The sequence below is a fragment of the Sus scrofa genome, chromosome 9 (assembly GCF_054392235.1).
Source record: "Sus scrofa isolate SSC_HxYL_T2T_F1_AM1 chromosome 9, Sscrofa_HxYL_maternal_Yorkshire_Landrace_v2.0, whole genome shotgun sequence".
Taxonomy (NCBI): Eukaryota; Metazoa; Chordata; class Mammalia; order Artiodactyla; family Suidae; genus Sus; species Sus scrofa.
The window spans coordinates 104272165-104298318 of NC_139391.1; the positions used below are offsets into that span (position 1 = coordinate 104272165).

At 34.6% G+C, this 26154-nt stretch overlaps 1 protein-coding gene across 1 annotated transcript in view; it reads left to right on the top strand.

Moving 5' to 3' along the window:
• Window positions 1-26154, top strand: part of SEMA3C (semaphorin 3C) — a 181006-nt gene that overhangs the window by 132464 nt on the left and 22388 nt on the right. The window contains exons 12-13 of the mRNA XM_013979789.3: window positions 1115-1337; window positions 24833-24921. Of these exons, the coding sequence (XP_013835243.2) occupies window positions 1115-1337; window positions 24833-24921 (312 nt within the window). The remainder of the gene's footprint in view (window positions 1-1114; window positions 1338-24832; window positions 24922-26154) is intronic.

The following is a 26154-nucleotide window of genomic DNA, read 5'->3' on the forward strand; positions in this document are numbered from 1 at the left end:
TCATCACTAGAATTGAGGCCCCTGTCTCATATAGCCCCTGAACCAAAACTGGATGCCAGATTTAAGAGAGTAATTTACTCCTTCAACTACTGGTGGTCAAATATTTACTCTCTGTCAGCTTTACTGTAGGTTTGAGTGTGAAGCAGTGCACAAAAGATACCCAGTTAATATTTATGCAAATATTACATTCTAGAGGGAGAGACAGACAATAAAGATGCAAGCAACAAATATATTGTACACAGGTAAATAGGGCTGTGAAGAAAAATAAAGCAGACTAAGGAGATAGAGATTGAAGATAGCCTAGGGGAGTTATTTTTATATGTGTCATCACCTTAAAGGAAGTAATTTTTAAACTGAGAACTGAGTGAGGTAACAGAGAAGCCATGGTGTTGTCTAGAGAAGAGTAATCCAGACAAGGAACAGCAGGTGCCAAGTTCTTGGAGGGAGAGCAGGCTTGAGGCTCAAGAAAAGCCATACCTATGGAAGTGTTAGATACAATGCAGGCCAGACATTCAGGGGCTTATAGTCAGGCTAAGCTGTTGGGATGTTATTCTAAGAGTAATGAAAGTCACTGGAGTGCTTTCCAGAGGAAAATTACCAGGTCTCGCTTACCACATCCAATCCAAGTTCTAACTTCAGAGAACCTTTGGGAGGGGAGAATCAAATGGAATAAAACTCTCACTCATTAGAGTTCCGATTGAATTTGATAATGATAATCTAATGACAATCTAATTATTTTAGCTAGTAGCAGAATTAGATTATATCCACAAGACTTTTTTTTTTTTCCTAACAACACTGGACCTGGCATAGAATAAGAAATAGAAAAATGATGAATGAGAAGAGTGAAAAGTTACATCATATACAAAATGGCATCAATTCCTTTCTGAAAACAAGTAAGGCAGAATAAGTGAACTTAGCTTATTTAAATGATCAAATTATATACCTTGTATATTCATTTTCTACAGATAGTACTATTTATATTCATACTGTTTTCTCAATGGGTACACTTATAACAACTTAAACTTCTAAGTATTTTTTTAAATAGAGGCCTTTTGATGATTATTATAATGATAAAGTGACTGTTTTATTAACTCTCTTTAAAAAATATTTTTAGTGCCCAGGAGGAGCATTTACACCCAACATGCGAACCACTAAGGAGTTCCCGGATGACGTTGTCACTTTTATTCGGAACCATCCTCTCATGTACAATTCCATCTACCCAATCCACAGAAGGCCTTTGATTGTTCGGATAGGCACTGATTATAAGTACACAAAAATAGCTGTGGATCGAGTGAATGCTGCTGATGGTAGATACCATGTCCTGTTTCTTGGAACCAGTAAGTATTTGAGCTCAAACTATGCTTAATGTGTAGTAGGAGAGCACAGTGTAGGTATGGGCATGATACTGGAATCAGAAAAACTCTAATATTTACTTCTGATGCAAAGGTCTTTAATGTCTCTACGCCTCAGTTTCTACATCTGTAAAATGAAGTTAAAATAAATTACTTTATAGGGTTATTGTGAGGAACAAATAAGTTAATATTTGTAAAGCACCTAGAACAGTTTCTGGCACATATGATAGTAAAATAAAATAATAAAAAGATAAATGAATGGGAAACTTTAAGCATATGTGTTTTCACAACTATAACAAATTCTGTTACCTCTTCAAAAATACATGGAGTTATGTATACTTGCCTGCCATCTCCAGGACTTTTCTTTATCAATTATGTTGTTATAATACATTCCATTCTTCATTGAATCTTTGGCTTAGACACCTTATGTCATCATATGAAACTAGACCTTTACCCTGACGTACTGCCGCCTCTGCTGTACTGTTGATTTTGCCATGGTCTTCAGTGAATCACTAAGTGTGTAGAATCACTCTTACCTGTTGTTCCACCCACAAGCCCTATAATTTTCCTGTGTCTCTAGCAGTTCCTTCTCAGTTTCCTTCATTAGCCTGGCCTCTAATGAGCATGGGTATTCCCTGAGGTTCTGTCTATGGCACTTATTTTTACATATTCTTTGCCCATCTCATTCATTCATTGGTTCTAATTAGTCTCTGCAAACAAATTCCAAATGTGTATCTCTAGTCCTTGCCATTTTCTGAGCTTAATAATTTGCATTTATAACTTATTGTTAGATAACACAAATTGTATGACCCATTGACATTTCATACATCATGCTTCAAACTCAGTTTATTCGCTTCAAAGATTCTTTAACCAATGCTTAAACCAGTCTCCTATATTTATTCATTACCACACATTCCTCCCAAGGTTGTTTCTCCTCTATATGTAATTTCCCTCTAGACATATCCCTATACCTGGCAAACTCAATAAATATTTGTCAAGATGAAATGAAAATCATAACTAGATCCATTGCTACTCATACAATGAAATGAATTCCTAACTGATTGCAGAAGCTAATCTTCATTTGCATAAAAGCTGTGTTTTCCAAATATGTTACTTCCATATAAATAAAATACAAAGAGCTGCTTTTAGCCTTAATTCAGATCATCCAATGTGGAGTTTACATTTGAAAAAAAAATTATTTTGTCCTGAAGTGGTCATTTAGATTTGCACCCTTCCCTAATGTCTCACATTACTCAGGAAAAAAATGACTGCTTTCTTATTTTCCTTTTGAAGCCTGCCTTAAAGGTGTGGACTCTTATTTCCAGTTTTATGACGATAAAATTGACATGCATTAATTTTAAAGTATACGATATCATCGTTTAACTTATATATATTGTGCAATGATTACTGACATAAGTTTAGTTAACAGTCATCATCTTATATAGATATAATAAACAGAGAGGAAAAACAATTTATTTTTCATTCTGATGAGAAATCTTAGAACCTATTCTCTTGACAACTTTCTTATATATCATAAAGCAGTGTAACTGTAGTACATCTCGTAAGGTATACTACATCTCCAGTACTTAATTATTTTATAACTGGACGTTCATAACTTTTGATTGCCTTCCTTTGATTCTCCCTCTCCCTACTTCCTGTCTCCGGTAATGAATGTAGTTTTTCATTTTTTTTAATATATTCCACATACAAGTGAAATCATGTGATATTTGTTTTTCTTTGTATACCTTATTTCACTTAGCATAATGCCATCAAGGTCCATCCATGTTGTCATAAAAGGCAAGATTTCATTCTTTTTTATGACAGAGTAGTATTCCATTGTATTTTTAAACCACAATTTCTTTTCCCATTCATCTGTCAGTGGACACTTAGGTTGTTTCCACATGTTGGCTATTGTGAATAGTGCTTCAGTGAACGTGGAGGGGCAGATAGCTATTCCAGTTAGTGTTTTTGTTTCTTGAAAAGGAATCTAGTGTCATAGCTCATTTCTTCATGGAAGTGTACATAAAATATGTAGATTCCATGGATGGAATTTTCAAGTCTTTATAAACTGTTCAGCAGTGTTTATTTATATGGAAGACAGTAAGAAACATGCTTTTGAACAAATCCTTTGGCTTTTATCACCATTTAAGTATCTGGCACCTTTACATAGACTTTTTATGTTGGTTTTAAACACTAGTGTCATTTTCAAAAACAGCATTTAGGCATATGTTTTTAATTGTAGTGGGAAGCTTCACTAATGATTGCTTACAAAGCCACATAAGTCTCTTGAAGACAGCATTCTAATAGGAAAGTGCATTGCTATGACAGTGCCTCTGCCAACAACATCTTTCTGAATACATGGTAATTCATTTAACCATTGAAACTTACCCACATGGTTATATCAGACCACAGTGTAATTTTTTAAAATGATTTCAATTTACCTGAAACTCTAACAAATAATATATTGTTACAAAATGTTTTCTGCTCAGTTATTCTTGGATGTCTGGGAAATTTCATCAAAAGAGAGTTCTCTGTGCTTGTTTGCTGCTAAAATTGAATAAAATAGCCTTTTCTATAATAGAACTTGGGAGAATCACAGGTCACTGTGCCTAGAATTTCTTAGCTTTGTGTATCTAAATGTCTTATTTGTTGTAAATATATAGGGATGCTTTAAGTAGTGCCACTGTGAGGTGAGCTTCCTTGTGGTTTCCCTTTTCTCTGGAACTTCATGGAAAATTCAAGGGAATTCTATGAAGATATTAGTTGTCAAAAAAGTTGCCATAGGAAAAACTTATGCTACAGTTCATTGGAATGTAAATAGTATAGCATATTGTATCCACTTTGCATATTAAGAATGACTCCTGGTTTATAGAATCTCCATTATAGTGTGTGAGTTCAGTGCCTGGTAACTGTTTCCATTAGTCCATTACAGTGCACTACTCTGGCTGAGTTTGAGAGGCTGGTAATCTGGCCTTCTACCCTTCTGTGACTCCCTTATTAGTTTTTGAAGGCTGCCAGCTGTCAAGATAAGTAAACAAATACTTACATACACATGTAGATACACAAGGAAGGAAGGGAAAGAAAGAGAAAAAAAAAAGGAAGGAAGGAAGGAGGGGAGGGAGAAAGAAAGAAAGTAAGAAGAAGCTTTGTTCTCTGATCTTTTATTTCTTAGTTTGCATTTTCAATTTCTCATCTAGGGATCAGCAAACTACAACATGGACTAAATCTAGCCCACTTACTCCAAGTATGGTATATCAACTAAGAATGCTTTTATATTTTGAATGATTAAAAAAAAAGAAAAATATTACATGGGCAGTGAAAATTGTAAGATTTTTAGATTTCAGTGTCCACAAATAAAGTTTTATCATAACACAGCCATATTCATTCATTTACATTTTGTCTTTGACTGCATTTGTGCAACAACAACAGAGAAGAATAGATGCCACAGAGATTCCTTAGCCCACAGAGCCTGAAATATTTATTGTTCGGTCTTTTACAGAAAAAGTTTACTGAATAATCATATAATTTTAGAAAAATTGAGACTTCCTAAAGAAGCTATTTTCTAATATGTAACTATAGTACAGGAATTTATAATGTTGCTTCATATAAATACATCATCTTTAATCTCAAGTGAAAAATGTCTTACTGGAGTTCCCACTGTGTTGCAATGGATTGGTAGCATCTACAGAGTATTGGAACGCAAGTTCTGATCCCTGACCCTTCATAGTGGGTTAAGGATATGGCAGGTTGCAACTGTGGCTCAGATCTGATACCTGACCTGGGAACTCCATATGACACAGGACAGACAAGAAAGAGAAAGGAAAAAAGAACGAACAAAAAATGTCTTGCTATTCTAGACTGGAAATCAAGTTTACTTAATTATTTTCCCTGTATTCCTGTTACCTCTCCTCCTCAAAAGGAGCACAAGTTGAAAAAAAAATTATTTCAAAATCAGTTATTTTTAAAATTTGGTAATATTTGTTCATATTTTGTAATATTTGGGGGTTTTTTTGTTTTTTTTTTTTTAATTTTAAGTTTTAGTCTGAGGGTGGTGGGTTATTTATGTTCCTTACTCTGTTTCTTTTTTTCATCTTTAGGAAAAGCTATAAAGCAGCAGGCAAGGGGTTCTCATAGGAATTAACATTTCTATTTTAACTTTGCCACCTACTGCTAACATTCAAACTATTTGTTGAAAGCTGACTGTAATGCATAGTGAGATTTTTGCCTGTTTTCCTTTTGCCTTTGGTGTTATGAAAATATTTAAGTGTTTGGGTCAAGTTCAGATATATTTTGTCAAATTTACATTTTTTAGTATTCTGATTCAATATGAATCAGAATGACATAGTTTCCGATGATAGAGTGAGAGTAGTCTTGTGAATGGGTGTTAGAGGTTTAGGATGATTTAATGCCATTATGATTTTTTTAAATGTAAGGTTGATACATGTGGGGCTGTGCCAGAATTCTTATATAATATGTGTTCTTTCATGCTTCTTATTAGCTTCTGTTTAACTGGATGAGTACGAAGTTGGAATGTTGGCTCCAGTAAGTCCTTTGAAAGTGTGGAATTTTGAAGTGTGTGCCACATATGTGACTAAAGCCTTAATATGTTTGCCTTGCAGCATTACAGGATAACTGCCTTCATAGTAACTAACCAATTCTGGCAGTCGTATCTCTTGGAATGGCATATTTAATGAACTGCAGACCCAGGCATTTTGATTTTTAAAGTACTCTTAAAAATACTCAGTATAAAATTTGATAGCTGGAGCAGTCCATTTGACTTCAGAAAAGACTACCATCAGTTATAGGCTGTGCGTAAGTGTTACCCTAAGGACAATGTTTAGACGTCTTCTTTGCTTAAGAGTAAGGGCAAATCCCTTTGTAAGTCACTGTTTTTTAATAACATTGTGGTTCACTACTTTCCAAAGCAGAATCTGGAAACTTCTTAGAGTTTACCCAGGATTCTACAGGGATTTTCACAGTAGGAAATACTAATAGAACAGAGTGGAATCATGACTGAATTGACAGGAGAAAGATGCTAAATCATTGTGTGATGACTCCCTGATCATGTAGAAGAGTAGCAAAAGCGGTATGTGAAGAGAAAAAATTCAAGAGCGTCCATGCCATGATTGGCACTCCAGAGACAAAGGCCCTCATTTAAATTTTACTGTAAAAAGACAATTTATTAAAAATAAATATCTGGATAATTGCTGAAAATTTTTCAAAAAATTATTTTACTTTAAGCTATTCTTCAGAGGTAGATTAAAAATATAAAAAGATAACATAAAACTCTCATGTAATTATTTTATAAATTTTAGTGTCACTAGTTTGCCTGAATTACCCATTTATTTATTTGGCATGCTACTTATTATGCAAATAAGTATGCTCCTTCAGGTTTCTGAAATACTTTATTACTCTTATAATGATGCTAATTAAAGATGTTTACAGTGCTTATCTTTTGCCAGATATGTTATTGGATCTCATCCAATCCTTATAACAACCCTATGAGGAATTGTGAGAATGTAGACTCCATAGGGAGCGATGATATTTTTCTGATTTGTTCATTGGTATATCCTCAATACTTAGAATAGTACACTACTCAAATTTGTCACTCAGTAGGATGAGTGAATAAACTATATTTATCCTTCAGTGTGTTTGGACAAAAGCTCAGGCAAGTGAAGATCATATAGACATTGGGTATGTGATACAGTAAGATATAACTTCTTACTATTAGATTTCACATCCTGAGCATTTATCCTCTTCATGTTATTACCTGATCTACCACCACTTTTATTATTTTCCTTTTATGCAGTTAAGGTGATTTCATTTATAGTGTCTCATTTTACTGTAAACTTAAGTGTTTCATCCACGCATGTCAAGAAGATACTGCTGATGTGTTGACAGTCAACATTAGCATCAGCATTGCTTTGTTCAAATGACATCACTCACTTTTGCCCACTCTACACGTTGTCACCAAGTCTTATATGTGAACAAGCTACATCTTAAAAGGTGACAGAGAAGATTTGCAACAGACTGGATGTGTATGTGAATTAACCTCTGAGTCTTTTTATGTCAGTCACCATATATTTAGGGATGAAGGAAGTAATATTTTTGGGGGAGAGGAGAGAATGAAAAAATGGAATAGTACTTCATCTTTTGATGTATCATTAAATCTTTGCACAGTTTAAAACTTATTTTACAATGGGGCTTATGCACTCACCAAAGCACATATAAGTCTAATTTGAAGGCCTGTATTAAAATAGATTTTGCATATTCAGTAGATCTATATGGAGGATTTCAGGACATCATTACTGAAGGTAGTACCTCTCAATAGGAGAGATGGCAAAGATATACTCCATATCACTGGCTCTTTTACTATTTAATCACTGATATAAACAATTATAGTCAAACCTCATCCCTGTATGTTGCTGTCATTTAACCCCTTTCCTCTTATATGAATGTAGGAAAGTTTTCTAGCCTAAATACATTAATTTATGAAGTCTTTGTCTGTTTCTTAAGGAGAAATAATCATACTATATTCTTGTTCTTGGTGCACAAGATTGCCTGAAGTAGACCTGCCTGAAGTAGCCTACATCCCCGCAGAAAATCTCACAGCCAGGCCAGATCTTTTCTATATGACTACACAGAGGAGGTTTATAGCTAGGTGGCAGTTCTGGGAATTGTCATTGTGGAAAGAGTTTTTTTTAAAAAAAGTTTTGTGGAACTTCTCAAGAGGAGTTCAAATTGGCAAAGATGGAAAGAAATGTTTCACTTTAAAATATGAAGTGTAATGTGAATAGGACCAAAAAGATTTGAAACTGGATTTTCTGAAGTGAGTATGTGGTATTTAGAGTCATAAGTATTTTACTTAGGTGGATGCTTATTTTTCTGTTCCACTAATGTGGTAAACATAATAATAGTTCCCCAAAGATTATTTCCTAATCCCTAGAACCAGGTCTCTCTGCTCAGGGTCCCACAAAGCTGCAGTTAAAGTGTAAGCCAAACTGCATTCCTTTCTGGAGTTCAAAATCTCTTCCAAACTCACATGATTTTTGGAAAATTAAGTTCTTATGCAGGAATGAGGCCACTTCAGGTCCCTGATATTGGCCACTCAAAACATGGTTGTTTGCTCCTTCAGTCTGCTAATATGGTGTTTCATACAATGTGGCATAATCATGGGATTGACATACTGTCAATTTAGCATTATTCTGTGGGCTAAAAGCAGATCACACATGCCACTTGCACTCTAGGGGAGAAGATATACAAGGATGTGACTTAATAAGGCTCACCTTACTGTGGGTCAGTCTCTGCTCATATACACTTAAGGAGATAACGTTGGCATTAATGCAAAAGATATGTTACAGATAGAGAAAAGGCCAGTTAGGAGCCTTTTGGGTTTGTTTTTTGTTTGTTTGTTTTTTTGTTTGTTTTGGTTTGTTTGGTTTTTAGTTGGGTTTTTCGGTGTTTTTTTGTTTGTTTGTTTTTAACCAGAGAAAAGTTTGTTGGAAGGCCAAGCGAAAAGAATGGGTGGCTTATGCTCAAAGACTTCAAACTCCTCCCATAGTTTTTTGGGGAAGTTTTTACAGGCAAAATCTGGGGCAAGACTGCAGGTTGTGTGACTCTTCTGATTGGTTGGTAGTGAAGTAGCAGATCTGTACTCAGGAATCTTGATCTCAGCCCAAAGTTATCATCCTCCATCTGAGTAGGGGCCTTAATTCTTGTTGAAGAACTTGAAGGTATTGTTATGTATATTCCTTGGGGAGGAACCAGAACCCTGCCCCAAAGCTGCAGTGTTGTTTCTTGACTATTCTCCCCCGTCTCTTGCAGACTCTTCTTTCCCTGAACCTGTCCTTTGGAACCCAGGAAAGGTCATGGAAGCTGACTCATAAAGCTTGTTTCCTACAAACAAGAAACAGGGACACAGGAAAACTTTTGTTCCCGAGAGGGTCCCACAGGGTCCTGCTCAATTTCAAACCACCTCACCCCCGCTTTTTTTTTTTTTGATATTCCTAAATCTTGAGGAGAACAGATGTTGGACAGGAAAGAAAAAAATGTTTGTACAGAGAGGTTAATCATAAACTCAGTGAAATAACTCAGTTTTAGGGGCTGTTTCATTTCCCCCTTTTCTTTCAACCTTCCCCAAATCTTTCAGGGGCTGAGGCAACAACCACTCTGGCTGCCTCCTACTGGAATAGGGCATAGATCTGCCTCAGTTTGGCGTAATGGACACGGATTTGGAAATATTCCTGAGTTCCAAGTCTTGGATCAGAGTCTTGAATGATTAAGAGCTCAGTCCCTTGATCTGCCATTTTGGTGTCACAGACTCAGTTGCAAGTAGTTGAAGGAATAACAATTGGAACTTTAATAGATAAAGTTCAGGATAATAAGCCTGAAACCCAGTCAGGACCTGGCACTTCAGGGGAGACTTGTAGCCAGGTAATCAGTTGTCTAATTTTATCTAAATAGGTTTTTAACGTCTGACGCAGCGTTAACATGTATGTAACATATACGTAACAGGAGCTTTTGGCAACTACATCTCCTCTTTTAACATCTGATTTAAAGCAACTTCATTATTGGCCAATTTAAAAGTTATAGGAGGAGACCTTGAAAACGTAAGGTTGCAGCTGCCAGCTGCCAGCAGACAGCAATTTGAGAGTAGCTGTGGCATCCTGAATTTGACACAGCTCAGAAAACTCAGGTTCTCAACAAGACAGGAATGTGTCTGAAGTCACATCCACGATGGCCACCTGATTTTACCTTGGATGTCTGAACCAGTTACTCCATTTTGACTTTCAAATGTATTCTCCCCAATGCCCAAGGAAGATGTACAGTGCATTCCAAAAGGCCATAAAGCAGACCAGAGACATTTGGTTTTTATAGCCAAGAAGTGATAAGAGCCTAAATTAAAATATTGTTAGAAGTCAGAGATTGAGAAAGATTATCAAGAGATATTTAGGAAAAGAAAAGGACCTGGTGATAACAAATTGATTTGGGGCAGGTGGGCAGATGAAAAAAAGTGTCTAAAGTGTTTTGTAGATCGATGGTTTGGCAAAGGGGTGAAAAGAACTGCCATTCACTGATCAAGGGAGTATAGCCTCAGCAAGCAGATTTGGAGAGTAATGAACTCCTTTTGAATGGCACACTTATCCATTATTATGACTGTTATGATTAGAGGCTGAATTTATCACCTAAAGTACATTATCTCTTTAAAACCTCATGGCAACCCTATGAGATAGAATCATTATCCCCATTTTAAAACTTTATAAACTGAGGTTCCAAGATATTAAATGGCTTGCTTATGGTTGTGAAGCTTTTAGGAACAGTAATTAAATTCCAACCTAAGTCTGTTTTACACTGAGTTAAAGATTTTATGGACCATCTAGATGGATAAGTCAAAGAGGGTGTTATTGTAGATATACTTCAGCACAGAGAGTTGTGCTAGAGATAGAGATACAAGAGCTGTTAGCAATGTAGGTGTGAGGTGAATCCATGACAATTCTTGAGGTCAGTCCAGGAACTATGCAGATAATGATTTAACTCTAAGGAGCTCTTTAAGGGTGAAAAATAAAGAATATTTACCATGGAAATGGAGAAGAAATGACCATGAAAGTCAAAAAGAGTAAAAAGAAATAATATCATGGTGACCTCAAGAAAAGAAAATATACAGGGAAAGAAGCGGTGGTCAAGATCATTAGATGTGGCAAAGTTATGTCAGAGTGCCTTTGTTGTAATATGTTTCTTTCCTCATTAGCTGTCTTCTTAAAGTTTGAGGGGAGACAGTTCCAATGGGAAGAATGAGATATGAACATGAAATAATAAGGGGTTAGCCTGGGCAGGTCCACTGTGGATTGAGAGAGGACTGAATGAAGAAGGGAAAGCACCTCTCTACCCAGAAAAACAGGTAGCTCTTCCAGGCTAGCTTCTGTATGTGCTTTAATCTTTGAAAACTAATGCAGAACAGCTTATCTTATGGTAGAAATGGTTCAGGAAAATAAGTTAATTAATGACCATAAATTCACTGATCTCAGATGAGAAGTTCTTTTCCCCAAATAATAAAGGATTAAATAGAGTTAGCTCTAATTTTGCATCTTTGGAAATTTAGTTGTTGGATCATGTGTACAATCAGTCAAACCTTTATAGAATATACACCTGCATTATGTAAAGTAAACCCATTTGTTTTAAATTCAAATGTAAATAAAATGATGTAGTGCAGTAAAGGATACTAAAAAGAGATATGCACATTCTAGTAATGTACAAAATCCTAAAACATTAATTTTAGCAATTCTTGAGACTCTATTTGAGTATTCTTTAGCTGCATCACCAGGAAATCCATGTGTTGATGGATTATCACTTGGTATAATTCTAAATTAGAATTTTTCTAAATCATTATGGGGAAAATTAGTTTCTAGAACTAGAACAAACATATTATGTGGTAAATTATTGTCGTGGTCTGTGAACATTTGTCAGAAAGAAGAATTTACCAGCATGGTGAGGCAAACAGAAAGAAGAGTTTTTTGAGATAAGAGATGCTGTAAGTGCAGTGGGACAACTTTCTGACAATCAGGCTGAGCCAACCCTGGGCTCGTGGTCTTGTCTGTTTTTATAGCCCTGGTAAAAGAGAGGTCTTTCCATATACCTGCTGACCTGCTGATTGGTTGGGTAGAGAGGGGTCTTACAATACACTTGTTGGTTGGTTGGGGACATATAATGTCTCTATAGGGACAGGTGAGGAGTGGGATACATACCTTTTCTAGTAGGGAGCAGGAAGGAGTAGGCCAGGTTGCTCAAGGTGGGGGAAGGGAACATTACAATGAGACAGTTCAGGTGATGATAAGGGTCTGATAATTCTTATCTTGGCCAGGGCTTTGAGTTCTATCTACTTGAAAGGGCCTGGAAGTCTTAACACTTTTTAAGAACATTTTGATACATCATATATTAGATATTTTTCATGAGAACAGAAACTTTAGTTGAATTACTAAGTCAAAATTTTTAAATGGCACATTTTGCTATTTTCTGGGGTTTTTTTGGTAAGCCTCAACTAAGCCAAAGCATATAATTTAGTCACTCCTTATATAATTGCCAATTTAGTAAAACAATCATTGGCCTTAAAATTTTGCCCTACTTCTCAATTAACTTATCTGTATGTGTAACTCCAAAACTTTCCAAATCAGTAATGGATACAACCATGTGTGTGTTTACCTATAAAATCTAAGGTCTACATATGGCAGTGTGAAATGGTAAATTAAAATTTCCAGAGATTTTCCTCATAATGGCTAATTCTAATTTTAATCTGGATTTCTCCAAAACCTTGTTAAATACAGAATAACTTGTTAGAATGGCTATAATTTATCTGTGGAAAAATTCTAGGTTAAGAGTTAGAGAACATGCTTTAACTTCAAAGGACCTATGTTTAAATCTTGCTCTCTAACAGTTTTATGATCTAGAGAAAATTATTGTGTAACATCTCTAGGCCTGATTTTCTTTATTGTACCTACTTTATGGATGTATTTTAAAGATTAAATGAGATGATGTATATAAAACTTTAAGTGTACTGCCTAGAAGTTAGTAAGCATTCAGTAGGTACATATATGCATGTATCTATGTAGTAGATATATATTTAGTGAAATCAATCATGCCTCTCTGTGAATATAAATATATTTATGTGTGTTTATACACAAATATTTTTGAATTTCTGTTGCAAATCCTGATACTAGATTTAATACTAGATTCCTATTCACTAGAATTAAGCAGTAAACAAAATATACAAATGTCTTTCCTTTCATAAAGTTCATATTCTTGTGAGACAAGACAAGCAATGAATAATAGGTACATAATTATTTTATAGTATTACTTCAGTTTGAGTACATTGTACTAGGAAAAGCCGAGAGGAAAAAAAAAAAACTTTAATGTTAGATCACAGATGAATCTGCCTGTAATATATGAGAGAGTTTGTTTAGAAACATAGATAAAAGTAAAGCACTGGTGTATAAGAACAGTAAGCAATTTATGTAACAGGAAGAGAGTGAGAATAAAGGACAGTTTCACACCACTAAGGGTAAAATTATACTCTGTAGAGTTTACAAGGAAGGTTCACGCATAGACTTTTGCCTTTGATCTTGAACAGCCTTGTCAGGTATGTAAAGCAAATACTGTATCTACACTTTATAGAGAAATAAAAAGGATCACAGGAGGCAGGTTTTGCTCAAGTTTATACCATTTTCAAGTATAAAACCAGACTGGATACAATGGAAATAGAGGACACTTTGGCAGGTTTGGGGAAGCAGGTGTATTTATTTTTTTCAGTAGTGGTATAAGAACTGCTATTAACTGGGCTGTTAATGAGCAATTCTTATCTACTCCTGAGATCTAATTGCAAAAAAAAGAACCATCGTAGAGTGCAGTTACACTTGTACTCAACATTCAGCATATGATGAAACACTACTAATTGGTTGTATTCCTTCTGATGTAACTGAAGTTAGGCAAACACAATAGCAGTGTCCTGAATTAGTACAAAAGCCTTAGTAGGTTTACTTTTAAATACTTAGATTCTACTTTATCACTTTAGTAATAACAAGAACTTGATTTCAGCCTGTAGCTTTACTTAACTACATCTGCTACATGTCTTCAATTATCATTTTTTAATTGCTTGAGTTTTTTGGGATTTTTTTTTTTTTTTTTTTTGCCTGCACCCACGGCATGTGGAAGATACAGGACCGGGGACTGAACCTAAGCCATACTTGCAACTTGTGCCATAGCTGTGACAACACTGGATCCTTAACCCACTGTGCCACAAGGGAACTTCCTAAATGTTTATTTTTTTGATGAAGAAAGTAGAAAACAAAAAAAAAGCAATCCAGTTATATTCTCTAATTTGAAGCCAAATGTATTTCAGAAGCATATGAAAAGGAAAAGTAATGCGTGCATATATATTAGGTAAAATGGTTTGTAGAACTTTGAATCACATCCTGTGAAATATAGTACTTTTTCCACAGTGAAACATAGAAATCTTCAAACCAATTATAATACATAAAGACCATAAATAAGCTTCAGTAAGTGAAGGTCAGAGTTTGTGACCAAAGTAGTTTAAAAAAACCACCAAAGCAATCAAAACAAACAAACAAAAACACTTTTGAAATTTGGTTCTGCAGAAAAAAAGGTAATGAGCCCATGTTAAAAATAATGCAATTCTCTACTCATATAGAGGGATTATACCATAAATACTAATTATTTTTTCATTCTGTAAGATGTCACAAATAGCTCTGTTAGACTTTTGGGGGGGAGAGGGAAACAAGGATCATTTTAATGTCATTTAGGAGTCTCAGAAATATTATCTTTTATGTTTTATTACAAGCTTAATGGTTCACAAAACTGAAAACTGCAGTTGCAGAGCGGTTTTTAGATGTAGCTTGACAGGGGCACCATCTTTTTTCTTTGGAATTTTCAGCTTTGTCTTCATTAGCAGGGACCGGGGATCAGCTTTGTTCATATGTCAACTTTTTCTTATTTTTGCAAATGGCTGCAGAAACACCCACATGTTCCAAGCCTATACAAACCAATCAGCCCTAATGGAAAGAGGTCATAAATGGTTTTCTTTATTCTTCCTGTAAACCTGTGTTTCCTTCTATAGTATTTCCATTCATACTGCAGGACATCCTGTAGCATTTCTTCAAATGTAGGGAGTCTAGAGGCAACAGAATTTCCCAGCTCTACAGTTTACTAGTGGTCTAGCAGTTAAGAATTTGGTGTTGTCAGTGCTGTGGCTCCAGTTCCATCCATGGCCCAGGAACTTCCACATGTCTTGGGTGTGGCCAAAAAATAATTTCCCAGGTTTTATTTATCTTAAAAGGATTGATTTTATCTTAGTTTTTATCTTTTTTTTTTTTTTTTGCCTTTTCTAGGGCCACACCCGCGACATGTGGAGATTCCCAGGCTAGGGGTCCAATGGGAGCTGTAGCTGCTGGCCTATACCAGAGTCACAGCAACGCGGTATCTGAGCCCCATCTGCGACTTACACCACAGCTCATGGCATTGCTGGATCCCCAACCCACTGACCGAGGCCAGGGATCGAACCCTCAACCTCATGGTTCCTAGTCAGATTTGTTAACCACTGAACCACGACAGGAACTCCTGATTTTTTCTTAGTTTTTAAAGAACATTTTCACTGGACATAAAAGTTAACACCTTTTTTTTACTTTCAGTATTTAAAAAAGGTCATCCATTATCTTTGGCGCCATTGTTTCCAATAAAAAGTCAGAAGTAATTATATTCCTTGTTCTCATACTTGTCTTTTTTCTCTGGCTGCTTTCAAAGTTTTATTTCTATAATTTTTTTTAGCACTTTAAATATAATGGGCCTGTGTATGGCTCTTTTATTCTAGCTAGGGTTTTACTGAATTCCTAGATCTACAATATATTTTGAATTAAACTTGGAAATGTTTCATCCATCATTTCTTCATATATTTTTTCTTCCCCAGTTTCTCTTTATTATCCTTTCAGAATTATAATTAAACATATATCATTTGATAATGTCATACATGCCCCAAAACTCTCTTCATTTCCTTCAATTATTTTTTCTCTATGTTCTTACAACTGGGCAATTTCTAATCTTCAAGTTCATTTACTTTCTTCTTTCAACCCAGATCTGATATTAAATCTATAGAATTTGTTTTAGTTATGGTAGTTTAGTTCTAAATTATCCATTTGACTTTTTATAGCTTTTATTTCTCTGCTGAGCTGTTCTTATCTGTTCATTTTTTAGAACCATACCTTCCTTTCATTTCTGAATTATCTTTTAATTTTTGGAATGTAATTATGATGTATAATTATAAAAATATAACAACTGCTTTAAAGCTTTTGCTAACATCCGGATAATTTTAACTTCATTTTCTTCTTGAAGACTAACCACTACTGTTTTATTCATTCATTCATTTTCTCTCTCTCGATGTATAATCATTTTGGTTGTTGTTGATAATGGACATTATAGATAATATCTTGGCTTTAGGTTCAAGTGGTCACTTATTAGCCAATCATCTTGTATTTGTTTAGACTTGCTTTACTCTCTGTTAAAATTCTTGTGCTCAAGGTATGTCTCTCTAATTTAGTAAGACTCAAACTCCCAATATGACTTGTCAGATTTTGGTTACAAATTGTTAGGGCCAGCCTAAAGTAGGTCTTAACTCTAGAAAGTGACATTCACTCTTACAGGCTCAGCCTTTTTGAGTCAGCTGGATGCCAGGAGTTTAACAAGTTTTGAGAAAGTGTTAGTGTGATCTGTCTACTCTGATAGGGCCAGAGCTCCAGTTTAATCTAGCATTGCTCTTCTCCAGAACTGCTCTACCTGTAATTTAGCTGTTCATACTCCCAATAGGAGCTATAATCTGCTAAGCCTTGGGTATTCTCATCTGATAGGAATCAGCCACAGACCCACAAAAGAGTTCCATATAGACTTCTGGAAGGCCTTTTCTGGACAGCTCTCTGTTTCTAATACTGTGTGCCACAGAATTAATTTTATTCTGCTGCACCAGATTCTCACAACTGCTTTCTCTGCACTATATGGATACCTGCTCTCTGCAACTGTTGAGAAGTTGTTCCCAGGCAGAAAATGAGGTATTCATGAACACTATCTTGTGAATTTTTTCTCCTTTTAATATTGTACTGTCTGTTATCCATTACCTACAAAGAAATGCCATATAATTCAGCTAGTTTTATAGTTTTTTTTTCCCTGCAAGGATATTCTAGTGTTAGTTACTGCCTCATGACCAACTGCTATATTGCCCTCCAGGATGATTTTTCAAAATGCATCTTTACCAAAAGTGTATGAAAACACCTATTTCTTCATATCTACGGCAACTCTGGGCTTAACATTATTTTAATGTGTAAAGATAAAGTGGTATTTTTGTAATTTCATGTATATACACTTTATATACATACTTTTAAAATATGTATACACTTTTATATATAAATTTGTATATATACACCTTGATTTTCAAAATATTTTAAACTTTTTCTTATAATTTTGCTTGGGGACTACCACAGAGCGTTTTAGCACATTACAAATAAATTATTGATATTATGTATTAGTAGTAAATATGTTATCTTAGCGAAAATTAAGCAGAAAGAAAATTAAAAATCAACCAATATTTTTAAAATGATTGTAGTACCTTCTTCTGTGACAAATACAGCTACTAATAAATTATTTTAGAAATAATTGTATTGTTAACCTGTAATTTTCAGATATTTGAGCATACATATGTATTTACTTTGTAAAGCTTATTTAAAATTAGCTCTTCCAAAAATCATAAATCTGTGATCTAACATAGGAACCAACATCTAAATTTTTAGGAGACTCCGTAGTTTTTGAGTGAGGTGAACTGAATACCACACCTGGAGAAACTATTTGTATAATAGAACATATTACTGGGGTGGAAGGGCATACATGAATAGAATTGCCCCTTCTTAAAAGTGTATTTAGTAAACTACTAATAAAGATTTTTATAAACTTACAATTCAATGTTATACATAAATTTTTAAAAATACTATTAAAAGAATCTAGCAGCAGTTTGATAGCCTAACAGGAAAAAGAAATCTATTATGAATATATGTTTTAACCAACATGAACTAAGGCAGCCAATTGGTAAAGATCTAATTATAGAAACTAACAATGTAAGATGTCTGGTCATTCTTCCCTATTTTATCTATAATGATTTTATTTGCCAAAGAAAGCTTTCATATTTCTGTTTTTGGCTTTAAAGTGTATTTAATTTCTTTTTTCTGGCCATCCCCATGACATACGGAAGTTCCCAGGCCAGGGATCAAAGCCATGCCACAGTTGTGATCTGAGCCACAGTTGTGGCAATGCTGGATCCTTAACCCATTGCACCACAAGGGAACAGCTATGTCTTAATTTTAATAAACAAATTGGTGCAGAAAAATATAATAAAGGAAGTATTATTATTTAACAAATACAGTGATTTTATCTTTGATAATAGTAATGTTAATTAACAAATACTAGAACTGATTTTCCCACAATATTCTACCTCTGAAGTCATGCTTAGAGCTGCTTAGATTGACATTTACAGACACTAGGGTGAATGAGATGGGCTACAAAGTTTGCAGGGTCTGGTACAAAATGAAAATTCATGGTCTCATTTAAAATTATTAATAATTTCACTAAGGTGACAGCAGAGCATTAAACTAAACATGAACCCTTCTAACTGCAGAAATGTGTGTGACTGAAAAGTCTGACATCCATGACGGCAACCCTGACTAGAATGTTTTTACAGAATAATAACCAGGTGTAAGGGACTCAACAAATCTGATTAAGGAGACAGTGTTCTTCCAAATCTCCAGGCATGAAGACAGTTTGGCAGAGCCCAGTAGCAAGCAGTTTGGCAGAGCAATTTCTAGGGAGACTCTCTAAGGATTAGTTAGATGAGACTCAACAGGTGGATATTCGTAGTGCTACTCTAATGAGTTATATTTGATTACTTTTTATACTGTGCTGTAAATGCAAACTATTCTCTTATCTGGAGACAGTGTAAAGATTTAAGGGTAATATTGTTATGATCTCTTATATCAGAAAGAAGACAGTCCTAGGTGGTGTAAGTAATGCAGGAAGAAGTTTGGGGAATTTTCCTTAAAGATTCAATGATATAAAAGAAAATTAAAATCACTAATATGGGTCGGTGAGTGTATTGTGGTATCTTTGTATATAGGTTTACAGCATGTAAATCATTTGTAAGATTTGTCTTAATTTATGTCACAATACTTTAATATATATATATAGTAGATGAGAAAATTGTAGTTCACAAAAAAATGATGACTCCAATAATGTCAAAAGCATAGTAAGTGGCCAAGCTACAAATAGAAAATAATTTGCACTTAAAGAAGGTGTACTGTGTACCATACATCATACTAAGCAATTTCCAAATATTATTCATTTAGATTTATTAGGGAGAGTTCTTTTAACTGAGTGACCATATATTTCAATCAAATTGGTTAAAAAATAATAATTTTGTGGAGTTCCCACTGTGGCTCAGCAGGTTAAGAACCTGACATAGTCTCCTTGAGGATGCAGGTTCAATCCCTGGCCTCTTTTACTAGTTAAGATCTAACATTGCCTCAAGGTGAGGCATAAGTCACAGATGTGGCTTGGATCTTGCATTGCTGTGGCTGTGGGGTAGGCTAGCAGTGGCTGCTCTGATTCCATCCCTAACTCGGAAACTTCCACATCCTGCAGGTGTGGCCCTAAAAAGAAAATAATAACAATCATCATCATTATTATTATTATTTTGTGTGTGTGTTCAACTGGGAAATGCAGGAAGAAGTTTTAGATATAGCTGAATTTGTGCTAAAGTGGTGTTGTCAGGAATTTCTCTCACCATCTTTCATCTCTGCTTTCCTTTTTATTGTTTATTCTCAAATGCAGTCTCTACATATAGTAGCAGAGATGACCTCAGCACCTCCAGATTTATAAGTTTTTAACAGTCCTGGTCTCAGAAAGTCTCCCACCTATCTAGCTCCCAGGGAGGGCTAGGCCTTGACTTGTTTCTCTGCCCACTCTTGCATGAATCATAGGGGTAAAGGGCTGTTCTGATTGCACAGGCATCTCCCTGGAGCTGAAAGAGAGATACGCCATTCCTTAAACACGTGGACTGAGAATGAGAGAGGTATTGTTTCCAAAAGATGTCTCAGGGTGTTATTACCAAAATAGGGGGAAGTGATTCTGGGTAGACCTTAGTAACTGATATCCATTACAAAAGTTAAAATGATTATTTATATTTACAAACAAGCAGACAGAGGCACAAAGAGAAAATGAAGATACTCTGCTTCACTGTAACTATATTGTAGGCATGGTGCTTTTCCCAAGGAAATAAAAACTGTTCCCCAATTCTGAGGAAAAACAAAAGGAATTTATGTTGTATACATTCAAGGGATGCATTCTCACCACCACCAGAAGGAAGACTTTTGACAACTATAGCATCATCTTCAAACTAAAAGATTCAGAGATGGATTTGAATAGACATAAATGATTGGGAATTTTATGGACATTCTAGAATGCCTCTTTTTCAATGACTAACATTTTAGTGGGAACACACTATTCAAGAAACCATAAATTCTAGGTTGTGAACTCTTGAGTGCCATGCCATTTATCTTTGCATTTGTACTGGTTTTAGTACATGACATACTGAAGGTACTGAATAATTTCTTATTGAACCAATGAGTGAAAATGGATGGAAGACAACCCAAGTCCATTTATGTACTTACTATGAATGATGCAGCCCAAGTATACCTCACAAGTATTTTCTATATGTGGAACAGATGCTTTGTGAATATGTGTTAAAAATAAACCAAAGTTATCTACCATGACTGCATTTTTGAGAGAAATTATCACATTAATATGGGCCTGCTTAGGAAGTAGCCATGGGGATCTCATATATATTGTCCTTCCCAGTACCACAATTGATTGAAATGACACATAAGCACTTGACAGTTGATTTATCTACCAAGCATTGGTTTACAGTGTGCCTTCATCAGGACTAAATTAGACCAAATTAAATCTGTCTCTTAAGAATCTGAACTGGAAATTATGGAAGTCGGGGAGTTTATAACAAGAGCAGAAATACAGAGACATCTAGAGTGGAGCTTTGTAAATGGTATACACTAAAGTTGGGATATTTATTTCTGAGTCTCCAAGTACTAGAAATATTGACCAATCACTTAAGTTGTTAGTCAACTATAAGACTCTTAGTCAACCAACTAAAATACTGCTGTGTCTTTTAAATAGCAGCAAGATCTGCATCCTGATAAAGCAACTGCATAGTCATGTATAATTCTGAGCACCACATTTTAAACAGGATAATGCCAAACTGCAGGGTGTCCAGAAAAAGGTAGGATAAAAAGATGATTTTGAATTTGGATAGGATATACTTGAACAGGGAGTGCCCATTCTTAGACAAGAGAAACAAAGTATGGAAGGTATACGGGTATATACTTGGAGAGATGTGAAAAATAAATTGAGTATAGTATTATTCTTGACAGCTGTAGAAGAAAGGCTATTGAATAAAATAAACAAGGTGGTAGCGCTATTTACATTCAACTAAAGAAGATATTTTCTAGCCTTTCGTTGACTTGTTCAAAGACTGATTTTGGATGATAAAATTGTGGTGGTAAGATATAAGTGAGATTATATTGGATAATTAGAAATTCTTCAATTTAAGGAATATATCATTGCCCATTTTATAGAAACTTTCTTTTTTTTAAGACACTAGATTAATTATCAGAGGAGGATTTAACCATAAACTTTAGAATTCCTCATTTATAAGTTTAGAAAAGATACAAACAACTGTTTTCTGTTTTTGTATTATTATTTTTAAAGAAGTCCCCTTTAAATTATATAAGTTCAATGTCTCATAAAACCTGAATTAACAATTGTGAATAGTGAGTCTCAGAAAAATTTAAAGATATTCCATTTATATTTGAATTCACAAACTTTAATGACTAATTTACAGATATAAAAGCTTCAATATGTGGAATGAGAACAAATATGTTCTTTTGTGACACACATGAAAACTGAACCAGAGTAATGAAGAATTCTTGAGAAATGCTACCTCATAAAGTACAAATTCAAGTCTAAATGTGGAAAATAAAAGGATTAAAATGTATATTCATTTCCTTGAAATAATGTATTTTTATCATAGATTCAAGCACATATCGAGCATCCAATAAATATTTGTTTACTATGAGGAGCTTTCATTTCTGTGGTTTTATTTAAACTTGATTGTGAGGAAATGTTACCAATATTTAAATTTGCTTATTATCTTTGTAAGAATTTCAGATAAGTTGATGTTTTACTTGATGGAAATATTCATTTTTACCTTTTAATGGTCTTTAGAGGGACATCTACCAGAACAAAAAAATAACTAAAATAGGAAAACAAGCAATAAATAAATGATATTCTATCTTTTGTTGCAAATGAGTCAAAAGCAAGTTTTGCATTATCTTTTTAGTGCCCATTTTTACAGCTGCTGATTGTGTGATATTTTATAAATAAATTATGCTTGTTGTGGATTCTTTCAGAAAAATTGGTGATTATGTAAATTATTGTTCTCATAGGTAAAAAGCAACCAGTACTCTCCTTTGAGAATACATAATTAAATTATTTTCAAAGCTGATAGTCTTATCTTTGGAAACTCCTGTAATCAGGATTTCCTTGCATGCAGTTTTTGTGGGGACTGTGGTTACCTATAGTTTCTACTCAGTCTCTACTCAATAAAGAGGTCATTGCTGGTATGTAGAATGGCAGTGATCCTTGCAAGGTTCAGAAGGGAACCATAAAACTCTGTCGTGATTTTTTTTTTTTAAGTATGATCTTTATAACAGGCCCTAAAACAAAGATAGTTTTACACATTTTCCACACACCCACAGACATATCCCACCCCCCAAGGACACATCCCCCACCGCCTCCCCCCCCCCCCCATATACACATATAATCACAAGAATCCTGCCTTAGATGTTCTAATTTCAAGGCTTTAAGTTTAGGGGTTTTGGTGTATTTTATTCCCATAAAAGTTTACCTTGCTTATTTTGATGAATTTTTCATAGAAACTGGGGAACACCTACAATCACATTCATCCATTTTCAGTTATGACATGTCTCTGCATTATATCCGCAAATGTTTTTTCACTTCCATTTTATACCTGCATTAATTACCTTCCCAGAAATTAATACATATTGGTACAGAGCTGATTCTAAAGAAGCTAATCAGAGAAACAGAAATTTTCAAGCTTCTTAATTAAACCTAGAGCCTGCAGATCTTTAGGATTTTTATTTATTTTTGAGTATGGCTTAAGAAGTGAATTTTATATTACAGGGTGTAGTTTGAAACTTCAAAAGATCAGGTGCTTAAATATTGTATCCTCACAAGATTCAAGGACTGTTTTGGCGAAATCTCTAGGTCTAGTTTGTATAAACACTTTTATTATTATTTAGTAGGTTTTAATTTTTCAGTTGGTAAAATTTTAATGTAGGGTTTATTTTTTTATTAAGAATTATTTTTGAGTCTTCCAGTTAGGTTCATAAAATAGAAACTGTAAACAAGAAATGGGATCTTATATGTCAGAGTAATGCTTACCTTTGGAATAGAGACCAGCTTAAAATCTGAGACTTACTGTATTGGTATTTATCATTAAATAATTCTCAGTTGTGAAGTCTTGTACATCTCAGTTCAAGTTATCTCTTAGTGACATTTCTCAACATAATTAAAAGATGTTTCAGCATCTGTTGATGATAATGCAGCTGTCCATACTATAAATTCCCAGTTACATGCTCCCACTTTAAAAGAGTGGTGATGATATTCATGAAGCAACTCATTAATTATTTTAATGCAAAATGTATGTTGGTGAGTAAATATATTTTTACTTTCTCAAATAACTCACAAATTTGCTTTAGCCCTACATTGCTAAATCTCAACTAGTTTATTTTAAATATAAAACTTAAGTAATTGGTACAGTGACATGATTAGAAAATGCTTATATGACATATGAAACTATCTTAATTAAAAATCTTGAAATAATATTTGCCATATATATTCAGTTTATTTGGACATCTCTATTTTTGGGAATCTCAAATTGAGATATACAGGTACATTTTTTTACTCGCTCAAGCTTATTTGATGCATCTAATTTCAAATTTTACCTATATTTTAAAAATATCCAAAGAAACATTTCCCAACTGATAAAGATAACTGTGAAAACCATAGAATTATTCTACGAATAGGTGTTTACATCCGAAATAAAGTCACAACTACGTTTCTGCTTTGAAAATTATTTTGAAATGTGAGCGAAACCTATTACCATGTCTAAACTCTCTCACAGCTATGATCAAATGTCAGTTTCTAGTACTAGAATTTATAATACAATTATTATAAAAAATCATTTATAGTCACTTTTTTTCTCAGATAATCAAATCATTGTGTGTCAGGGTTAACAAAAACATGGAAGTGTCACTTTATAATATTAGATTAGAGGAGTAAGTAATATTCTAAAGGGCCAAACTTAAAGTTATGTATTAATCTTTTAAGAATGCACACTTGAGGAGTTCTCCTTGTGGCTTAGTAGGCTAAGGACCCAGCATTGTCTCTGTGACGATGTAAGTTTGATCCCTGGCCTCAATCAGCGGGTTAAGGATCCAGCATTGCCAGATTTCATTTGGACATTCTTTTCTCCTCTCATAGTTATGACTGTACCAAATCTGTGCAAAATATAAGATGTTCCTGTTAGTTCCTTTTGACTTTTACATAATATCAATTTGACATTTGACATTTGGAATGAAATCAGAATACTGCAAATGGCAATAGCTCAGTATATACAATCTTTTTCTTGATGACTAAGTAATAACATAAATGGTATTCTAAATTCGAAGCCAGTAGTATTATGTCTAAAAGTCTTTGTTGCTTGCAACTCATTGTTTCTTTCTTTGATTTAGATCGAGGTACTGTGCAGAAGGTGGTTGTTCTTCCTACTAACAGCTCTTCCAGTGGGGAGCTCATTCTTGAGGAGCTGGAAGTCTTTAAGGTTTGAACTAATTCTATTAATTAGTCTTGACATATGAATGATGAATGGAATTCTTTGAACTTACATCCACTCACGTGGAAAAAATATTGGATAAAAGATCAAATAAATTAATATTATAAATTTTTGAGGGTAAGAACACCAGATAAAATGAGAAATATAGAACAAATATTTTTCTGAAGTATTTTTTCATATTTCAAGTTATCTTTTTTTTTTTTTTTTTTTTTGTCTTTTTAAGGGCCACACCTGCAGCATGTGGAAGTTCCCAGGTTAGGAGTCTAATTGGAGCTGTAGCCGCCAGCCTACACCACAGCCACAGTGACATCAGATCTGAGCCGAGTCTGCGACCCACACCACAGCTCATGGCAATGCTGGATCCCCAACCCACCAAGTGGGGCCAGGGATCGAACCCACAACCTCATGGTTCCTAGTCGGATTCGTTTCTACTGTGCCACGACGAGAACTCAAGTTGTTTTAACATAACTTTTTGCTGTCATCACAACTTAAAGAATTTTGGTCATCGTTATTTTTAAAAAATGAATTCTCGTGGTCAAGGTCTAAAAGATTTACCATGAAAGGGCTTTTATCATTTGTTTCACAAGCCACAGAGACCAAATACTTCCACATTATTGATTGTTAGATAAACTTTCTCATATTTATTTAGCCAGGAACTTCAAGAAAAACTGCTTTGCTTTCTCTTGTTTTATTGCTTCAATTCAAATGTCACCCTAGTAAAATAAAACAAATATTGTCTCTTAAAACTTAAAACTTCATTGTCTGTCTGAACTTGAGATTGCATTGCATTATTCTCTTTGTCTTTGAATTTGGATAAAAAGAAAACAAAAACACAACAACAACAACAAAAAGGCACATAGAGGAAAATTCAGTCAAGATCCTACCCACTCTGGGAAGAGTGACCATTTTTTATGTGTCTGTGAGCTTGGAGAGCAGGTACATGGTGTCCTGCAAACCCTTCTCTCCTTTAAGTCTAAGTCATTGTAGTTCAAGTGGCCCCTCTTACCTGCATTTGAAAAGATGGGTAAAACTCAGCTAAGGATTGCCAAGAAACTTTGGCATGGAATCAGTCCTACTACAAACTTCTATTTCTAACTAAACCAATTAAAAAACAATGGCTGTGGACACCACAAGACCAGAGTCAGCCTATACTGGAGTAAAAGAGTCTGACTCTGGAGGAGACAGAGTCAGGTATACTGGAGCCCTTCACAGCCCCTGGGA